Genomic DNA, 9,248 nt, shown 5'->3' with positions numbered 1-9,248 from the left:
TGATCTTTCTACCAAACTCCGTAACCCAAGGTCTGGGGTCAGCCATGGCATTCGGGTCTCAGTTATCGCCCTGACAGCGAGCGCTCTTGTAGAGCCGCTCCAAACCCAGGGCCCGCCGCCTCTGGGAAGGGATTCTTAGAGAAGACGCGACTCTGCCAGGGCGAGAGTGTGCTGGAGCTCAAGCTATGGCGCGGGGATCCCGGTGCGACCCGGAACAGGCTATGTCCTAGGCGCGCAGGACTAGGACCTCGAAACGCAAAGAGACCCTGCCGTCTTCTGCTGAGGGCTGTTTCTTTTAGCACGCTAGGGGTGCCCTGGTGGGCCTAACGACATAGAAGGGGTCGCACAGGACGGAAGGGCTGGGGACGCAAGTCCCGGGAGGCCGGGGCTAAGTGAGCGCAGCTGCCAAAGTCGGCTGCCCCGGTCAGCAAAACTTTGTTTCTCAGTGCGCAGGCGCAGGGGCAGAGTTGGGGGGGCAGGGGGAGGAGGGGTGGAATCCCGAGGCAAGTGAAAGAGGGAGGGAGGAGGAGGAGGAGGGAGGGTGGAGGATTAAAATAAGTAGGCGGCTCGGTGCAAAGGGATGAGTGAGTCGGAGCTCGGTCTCTCCCCTGCACGTTCTCAGCCGCGAGCGAGGTTCACCATCCACTGCGGGCAGGACTCCGGGGCTGCCGAGCGCTTCCCGCGTGTCGGGCGCTCAGAGTCCCCGCGGCGGGAGAGAGGCCGGGACTCTAGAGCTCCCGGGGTGCCTGTGGAATCCGGCGCCTCTGGCTTCCCGGGTCTCCCGCAGCGGGAGCCTCAGAGAAGCGCTTAGCCCCGGGACCGCCGCCGACCAAGGTAACTGGCGCCCCGGGCACGGCAGGGGGAAGGCGGGCAGGACTCCCGGGCTCCCTGTCACAGCGCGGCGGCTGTCCCTTCTCTCTCAATGTCCCAGAAGGAAACTTCTCTTGCCAAACGAATGGTACAGGACCTTTGTGAAAGTGAGAGCCGCTGCAGCCCTGGGTGGTTGGGAATGCTGGCTCAGGGACTTCCCGCGCGCGGTCCTCGGCCTCTGACCTCCGGGGAAAGAGAGGGAGGGCTTCCACTACTGCCCCCAGCGGGGCCAGGCTCCCCGGTATCCGGGACGAGGTGCCACGGACTTGGGAAGTCAGCCTGTGGGCCCCCTCTAAGAAACCGAAGCAACTTCAGAGGGCACAAAGTTTCCCGAGGTGTGCGCCTAGCTCAGCCTGACCTACCTTAGCTGACGAAGAAGGAAGAGAGTGGATGGACGGCCACGGCCGCAGCCGACTGCGCCAAGGACAGGTGCATGCCCCTCCCGGGTCGCGCTTTCATGAGAATTTGTCTTTTGCGGAGTCGCGCTCAGGTATGAAGCGGGCTCGATACTGGAGCGCAGGGCCAGGAGCCTGACCCCGCCTCGCACTTGCGTTCTGTCTTGGGGTGTTCTCTACGGGATGATTGGTCTGCGTGATCAAGGCCTGGTGGGGAGCCCGCCAGTGTCCCAGTGCATGCAGGGGGCGCGAGCGCTACTTCCCAATTCGAGACCCGCACGCCGCAGGAGCGGAAACACTATGGAGCCGCGGGTGTCTCCAGGTTGGGACTTGGAAGGCAAGAATTCGTTTGCTCCCCTGACTGTCCCATAACCCAGCCTTCAGGAGCATTGGGAGCTGGGAGAGAGGGATTTTTTTTTAGGGGTTGCCTGCTGAGCTAATTTCTCCCTGATAAGAAGGATGAAAATCCACATACAATACTTTTTCAGTAGCTTGGGGCAGTAGCGGGGTAGGCTCTTGGAGTGTAAAGTAGCTACGAGGGTTTCTTTGTTGCCACAATTTGGTAAATGTCACCTGGGCTAAGAGCTGTGCGCTGACTCTTGGGAACAGAAGCCGCGTGCAAGGCTAGTTCTCCAGGTTCACAGCCTCCTAGAGTAAAGGGTTGGCAGGGACAGAGGTGGGGGGAGATCAGTGGGTAGGTGTTCCATCCGAGGCTCCTCAGGGTAATTGCGGTTTCATTAAAGTTGGGGAGCAGATCGGTAAGGACGCAGCCAGGGTTTAAATGCAGCAGGATGGCCGCCTAGTTGAAGGGTTCGTTCGATCTCGTTCGTTTGGAAAATTCAACGGAAGTAGCCGGTGCTGGTCAATCCTCCCGCCTGGAGTTCGGACGCCTGTCACTCGTGTTGGGGATTCGATGTCAAGGATGATTTTTCTGGGGCTACTGCTGGGTTTCTCCAGGCGCAAGCTCGTGGAGCTCGCTCCGTCCTCATTAATGCAAGCAGTTAACTCGCTCACGCTCAATTAGCCCCGAATAAACCACTTTAATAGACTCGGCACACTTCATTAATGCCCGTCATGGGGCTGGCTGCAGACCTGGAATTGGCGCTCCACCGCGCGAGGGACTTGGGTTTCCATGCGCGAATTGCTTTCGCTGCGCGTAGTCGGGACCCTTAAACGCACCTCCGAGGTCCAGAGGCCCATGCCCCTCGCAGAGTGTTCGCCTGGCCTGGAGAGAGGTGTTCCCGCTCGTATTTACAGACCTAAAGCGTTCACACTGGGGGTCCGGGGTCAGGGCTACCGGAGCTTATCCTCTCCGGCTGGTGTGAGGCTGTGTTTTTCTCTTAGCTGACCGCCTGAAACCGGATCGTGCATTCGGCCCGTTCTTGGTACTAGTGTAAAGAGCCACGTTTCGAACGAATTTCGTCCTCGGGAAAGTCCTTGGCGAGAGTCTGAGGAGCCCTGGCTTCGGAATGCGGCAGAAAATAAGAAACTGGCTGCGCCGCTGAAGAAAATAAATTGAGTGTTGGGGGAAACAAGATCGGGCAGATAGCCCGGAAAGGTTGGCTCCCACGAGCGGTGGTGGCTGCAAGCGCCCCCTCCTCCCACCGAGCCCCAGGTCTTCGCTCCTGGGGGCAGGCGAAGAAAGGCCAGGTTTGTACGCCGGGCTGGTGGGTTCTCCCACCCGGGCACGGAGCGGGCTCCGGCCCGCGTGCAGTCAGAGTCCCGCCACCACCATTGCTCGCTTGGTCGGGGGCAGGCCGAGCACCGAGAGGAGGCAGCGGCGGCCCCCGGTGGCGCCGGCCCGGCCCTGGGTAGCCAAAGATGAGGATCTGATTTCCAGCTCCAGGAGGGGAAGAAGAGGTGACAACAAATCAAAGAGCGCTCACCTCGCCTAAGACCGGGCCGACCTTTGAAGTTAGAGAGTCTTCACCTCCTCCCTTCCTCCCATCTCCCCAACCAGCCCCTGCTTTCTTTCTGGCCCAATTCCTATTTTTTGCTTCGCCTCGTCTCAGTGCTATAGGATGGTCTCTGTCCTCGGCGCGACCCTTGCTGGGAGCAGTAGAGCAGATTGGTGCGGAGGCCACGGCTCTGCCCGCGGGGCCGGCGCGCTCACTCCAGAGGCGCTATCACCGCAGATTTGAGCCTTCCCTCGCCCCCGGGCAGAATTAATTGCTGCGGCCAGACTATCTTTTCATTCGATTGTTAATTTAACTGGATTGTTAATTTAACTGGCGCAGGCCGCTCTTGCCGGCTCACCGTGTTTTGCACCCTCTACTCCCAGCAGAGCCTCTTTCCTTACTTCCCCAAACAGCCAGTGTGACCTTCTCTCCAGCCTCCAGGAACAAGGGTTCCTGGGTCAAGATGGTCCTCTCTCCTCTCGCCAACGAGTGCGGCACTTCACTCTCAGTAAAGGCTTCGCTGCAGGAAAAGGCAGCCGAGTCTGGGCCTGAGCCTTGCTGGCCTGGGCTGAGGGTACGCTAGTCTGGGGAAGCTGCCTGCCTAGGTGTCAGTGCGTTCTGTGAACGAGGGAGCGGGAGAATGTGTTGCATACCCCAGGGAAGAGGACCTACTCCAGGTTAGAAGACATCTAAGGAGGGGAAGGGAGGGAGAAGGGGTAAAGGAAGCAGCAGGCAGCAGAGGATCGAGAGTGCAAAGGAGGAGGGGGTCCCAAGCATCCGGCTCCCACAGTGACTTCTTGAGCAGCCCTCAGCTCAGAGCTCAGGAGAGGCAGTTCAGCGCCAGAGGGTCCCAAGGCCTCCTGTATACTTGTATACTTTCGGCTTTCATTCTCTGTCTCGCCTCAACTAGACAGACCTAAGTGTCTGGGAGGGACAGAGATAAAGGCCTCTCTGTAGAGCACCAACCAGTCCATGGAGGCTGGAGACCCTGACCAAGGAGTCCAGGAGATGCCAGCCTGTTGGTCACTTCAGCATGGCTTCCCTCTGGCCTTGCTCAAGCTCCCTGGCCTTGCAGTTGGAGGGTGCCTAGACCATAGTGGCTGAGGCCAACCAACCTCCATGCTATTTCTTACCCATAGGCATAGCACCTGCCCAGGGCTCACCACACTCACAAACATCCTGAGAACGCAAAGACCTTGCCCCCTTTTCTGTGGGTTAGGGAGGGCACTGAAGCCCCTTGCATGCAACTGAAGATGTTTCCCTGAGTTAATGAACATGGGTGTCAGTGTCCACGCTGAAACAAAGGTGATCCCTAAGGGCTGTTATAGGGAATCAGTCCACAAGCAGCTGCAGAGAGGGTGGTGTCAACAGGGCTTATTAATAGTAAGGCAGAAAAGCAAATTTGTGGTCAAAGTGAGAGTTTTCTAGGGGCCAAACTGAAGGTCAGATAGTAGAAAGTAATGCACAGGAGTTGGGAGATAATATGGATTCGTGTGAGTTTGTGTGCTATCTGTGAGGTTCTTTGTGGGCGTCCTGTGATCCCGTGTGTTTGTCTGTGCATGTGTGTGTGTGTGTGTGTTGTTTCCTTTGTTTTGTAGCGGGACCACTAGTCCTCTCACATTATCTTTGCACCTTGTTGTCAACTCAGCTTCAGAACGCGTGGATCTGTCAGGGTGCATTTGTGAGTTTCTCTGCACATGAATATGTAAGTAGGCTTCAGAGTTCCTGTTATCTTTGCAGGAGAGTGTAATCCTGTGTTGACTTCAGCTTGCGTGGATCAGAGTTTCCCGTGCTTCTGACTTTCTGTGTCGTCTACACTGTAGTCCTTCATTTAAGTTGGTTGCATTGCACTGGATTTAGTTTCCTGCAGGTTTCTGTATCGAGCTGTGTGTCTCTGCCAGAGGCCATTTGAAGGGAGCTCTGGGATAAGCGAGGGCTCCTGTCTTTTCTTCGAGGTCAGTGGGTTCCACAGGTGGTGTCTTAGACTCTCAGCGCCTGCCCTGGGGGCAGAGAGGATGTGGCTGGGCAGGAATTCAGAAGGACAGTCCACCCTGAACTTCTCTTTTCCTCTCCCCACTCCCTTCTTTTCTTCTCAGATCGAGATTGAGAACCCACCACAACTACCACAATGGGCAGCAAAACCTTGCCAGCGCCTGTGCCCATCCATCCATCCCTGCAGCTCACCAACTACTCCTTCCTTCAGGCAGTGAACGGCCTGCCCACGGTGCCCTCGGACCACCTGCCCAACCTGTACGGTTTCAGTGCGCTGCACGCTGTGCACCTGCACCAATGGACGCTGGGCTATCCGGCCATGCACTTGCCACGATCTTCTTTCTCCAAAGTGCCAGGAGCCGTGTCCAACCTGATGGACGCGCGCTTCCAGCTACCTGCCTTTCCTTGGTTCCCTCACGTCATCCAGCCCAAGCCCGAGATCACCGCTGGAGGCAGCGGCCCCGCGGCGCTCAAGACCAAGCCGCGCTTTGATTTTGCCAACCTGGCCTTGGCTGCCACGCAAGAAGATCCGTCTAAGCTTGGCCGAGGAGAGGGTCCCGGCTCGCCCGCCGGTGGCCTAGGCGCCCTTCTGGATGTGACCAAGCTGTCCCCAGAAAAGAAGCCCACGAGAGGACGCCTACCTTCCAAGACCAAGAAGGAGTTCGTCTGCAAGTTCTGTGGCCGCCACTTCACCAAGTCTTACAACCTACTTATCCATGAGCGGACGCACACCGATGAGCGGCCCTACACCTGTGACATCTGCCACAAAGCCTTCCGGAGGCAAGACCACCTACGGGACCACAGGTGCGGCACTGCGGCGCCCGAAAGAGAGCTGCCTTTCTGCCTCTGTCCTCACCCCCCGTCTCCCTGATGAGGAGGTTCATGAGACCCCCTACCAGCTCCAAGCCTCCCGAGCTTCTGGAAATTCCTTAAAATCGAGAAGGGAACCATCAAGGCTTGGGGATCAGGTCTTGGAGCATTGGTGGAGAGAACAGGGGATGAATAAGACCTAAGACTAAGGTTTCCATGAGCTCCAGACAAGCACTATAGTTTCCTCGCCCCTTCCTCCATCGCAGCGCTGTCCAATAGAAGTTTCTGCGTTGATGGAGTGACACGTGACACACGTGACAATGCAGCACTTGAAATGTGAAACGAGTGTGACCGATTAACTTTTTAGTTTTATTTAATTTTAATTTTAATCACCACACGTGGCTAGTGGGTCCCCTCTTGGACAGTGCGGCTCCAGCAAATTGTCCTACCTCAGGTCCCGTCACTGACCTTTAGTGTTGACCCAAGCCTTGTAACGAGGCCGTGCTGGGCCCTCCTCAGGAAGACAGGAGATTGGAGCAGAGATTTATGGATCAGAGATTGCCCAAGCCTTGCCTCTACCTCCCTACTCCATCCACAAACTCAGCGTTTTGTCCATTCCACACTAGGGACCCCACAACCCCCTTTCTTTTGAAGGCAAACACTTCATAGCAGTGGGAGGGGTTCTTGGACAACTGTTTATAACATTGCATCATTTTCAAGGGTTAATTCTCTGCCTGTTTTGCCCTCAGATATATTCACTCCAAAGAAAAGCCTTTCAAGTGTCAAGAGTGCGGGAAAGGATTCTGCCAGTCCAGGACTCTCGCTGTCCACAAGACGCTACACTCACAGGTGAAGGAGCTCAAAACCTCCAAGATCAAATGCTAAATGGAGCCTCGGGGTCATCAGGACCCTGGGGCGCACGCCCCCTCCTCCAGAGAGATCAGAAGCCGGAAGGCGACTCTAGCGAGCAGCAGGAGGGGCTCTCGGACTTCTCCCCGCCCCCCCCTCCCCGTCCCAAACAATGTCCCCTGGGTCCCGGACGCACGCGGAACTCCAGAGCCCCACCCGGGGCCGTGACCCCGGCCGCCCGGGCGGTTCCCCCAGGACGCGGCTAAACTCTTGGCCAAAAGGCTGTACTCACGTGGCGGAAGGGAAACTGCATTTTTTAAAAAAGAACGAAAGCTCCGCGGAGCCGCAGCGGCGCCTCTCCCAGAAGTATTACTTTTTCTATTGTTATTTTATACGTTTTCTTTATTATTTTTTTTCTTTGACCATATAAGCTTGTAACTCTGACTGCGGAGAGAGAGGGGAGAAGAAAAGAAGTTCTGCGCGCTCTCGCAGCTTCCAGCCCCTCCTCCCGCCCCACCTCCACTTTCGGGAGCCTGCAAAAGTGTAATCCTTGTATCTGCTTGAGCCGCCCCGCCTGGGACCGTCTGCGGGGCCCGGCAGCACCCGCTGGCAGCTCCCGCGGCGCAGCCGGCTGTGGGGTCCCGGACTTTGGCAGGGCAGGGGCCGCGGGCCCTGGGGCTGGAGGGGCGCGGCCTCCGGCTCCCCTGCTCCGTCACCGGTCACCGTGAGCAAGCAGCCGGCTAGGAGCAGGGCGTTGTATTGAGATTGGCACTTTATGCTGACCATCGGTAACGGACATTTATCACTGGAGTTTTTTTAAGAATATGAAATAAACGGTTATTTTACAGGCATTGCAGGATGGGTAATTTCCCTTCCCAAAGCAGGAAACCGGGCCACTCTTTTGAGAGAAGCAGGTTTTTCTGCGGACTCCAGCCTGTCCCATCGCACAAACCTCCGCCTTATTGGGGTGACAGGTTTGGGATGGGTGAAGAAACCCCCTCTCTCCCGGCGTTGGTCGGCCTCGGACTCAACCCTATTTCTTTTTTTTTTCTCCTCCTTTCGGGTCTTAGGGTCTCCCCACTCCTCGCCTCCAAGTTCACCAAAGAGTGGAGCCTTCAGTCTCTATATGGGCCGTGAGAAACCCAACATCTCTGGGTGCCAGGGTCGCTTAAGGTCCACTAAGGGAACAGAATGTCACCCACCTTTCCAACTAAAGCACCACCTCCCCCCATGGTCTGGACCCTCGGGTCGCAATACCCCGCTACAAATACGTAATCATCGCTGCCTGTCCAAAGCCCCGAACCTACATCCCTCCCTCCCTTAGGGTTCCCCAGCCAGAATTCTCCAACTGGGGGCTTGTCCACTGCCGGGAGCTCCACGCCCGCGAAGATTCCCTACAGTTTTCAAGCCTTGTCAGGAATGGCGGGGGCGGGCGCCCTGGGAGGCCGGGGAAGTTTAGGAGAAATCTGAGTCCGCCCTCCACAAGTTGAACCTTCCCCGGGGCGTCTAGTTTTCCCACAATTAGAGGCCAGGCCGTCTAGGGGCTCTCTCCTGCTGGGGAGGGGCGGGGCTCCCCCTGCTCCAGCGCCCTGACCGCGGGCCGGCGCAGGCGGGGGCACCCACGGCCTTTCCCAGGCCGGGAGCGGCCTTCTGAGCTTCTTTGCCCGACGCTCAGCGGCCTTGGACACCGCAGGGTCGAGCTTCCCAGCAACAGGGATCCCCAAATCCCAGCCTCAGGCAGGGTCCAGCGGCCTGAGAAAGCAGGTTGGAGCCGTTGGAATTCAAACGCTTTGGCTTTTCGCTGCGCCCCCTCCCTCCTGTGGGATCGCCTCCCGGCCCCGTGAGGGCTAGAACTCCGCGGTTCCCGAACCCAGCTTGTCCCTTTGGCCTCAGCCGGGCCAGCGCGGGTGAGCCCAGCCCTCCGCGTTCGGAGCCGCCCTGCCCCCTGCTGGACAGGCCTGGAGGGCCGGCCCGGGACTCCGGGCCCCCACTGTGTCCTGCTCAAAACCCCGGTAACTCTCCGCCGCAGCTCCTAGTCCGCCACTCAGGTAAATCAAAACCTCGACTGGTCCCAGGGTCCACTGCGAAGTAGGGGCAGGGATCTGCGGGGTCTGGACCCGCCTGTAGGTTCTCGGCTAGTCGGGCAAGATCCCAATCCCTCTTCCACACCCCAGGAGAGAATGGAGCCCGGGTCCCAGGTAACTGTGACCTCTGAGGGCACAGAGGGAGGGTTAGCCAGTGGGTCTGGTTTTCGATGGATGGCTTGGGCCCCGCCAGCGCAGTCGGTGGTATGATCTGCCCTTGGCCGTGGCTTGTGATAAGGCTGACGGAAGGAGCCACCTCAGTTCCTTTACTAGTCCCGTGAGGTTGGGGGAATTGGTTGTCCCGAGATGAGGAGAGTGCATGTACACACACATGTACACACACACACACA

General features: G+C 57.9%; 1 protein-coding gene across 3 annotated transcripts in view; it reads left to right on the top strand.

Annotated features, from left to right (window-relative positions):
• Positions 1 to 7,660, top strand: part of OSR1 (odd-skipped related transciption factor 1) — an 11,382-nt gene extending 3,722 nt beyond the window's left edge. Inside the window, exons 1-3 of one of the 3 annotated variants that reach the window (XM_006910252.3) lie at positions 548 to 834; positions 5,260 to 5,959; positions 6,715 to 7,660. In XM_006910252.3, coding sequence (XP_006910314.1) covers positions 5,292 to 5,959; positions 6,715 to 6,850 — 804 coding nt within the window. In that variant the 5' untranslated portion in view covers positions 548 to 834; positions 5,260 to 5,291 and the 3' untranslated portion in view covers positions 6,851 to 7,660. Of the gene's footprint in view, positions 1 to 547; positions 835 to 1,690; positions 5,119 to 5,259; positions 5,960 to 6,714 lie in introns of those variants that run through there. The other 2 variants (XM_025045779.1, XM_006910253.3) reach the window with 2 other exon arrangements.
• Positions 7,661 to 9,248: the final 1,588 nt, after the last annotated feature.

The sequence above is a fragment of the Pteropus alecto genome, unplaced genomic scaffold, assembly GCF_000325575.1.
Source record: "Pteropus alecto unplaced genomic scaffold, ASM32557v1 scaffold61, whole genome shotgun sequence".
In the NCBI taxonomy this organism is placed as follows: Eukaryota; Metazoa; Chordata; class Mammalia; order Chiroptera; family Pteropodidae; genus Pteropus; species Pteropus alecto.
Note: the sequence above shows the minus strand (reverse complement) of the source record. Positions and strands in the feature narration are given on the sequence as shown.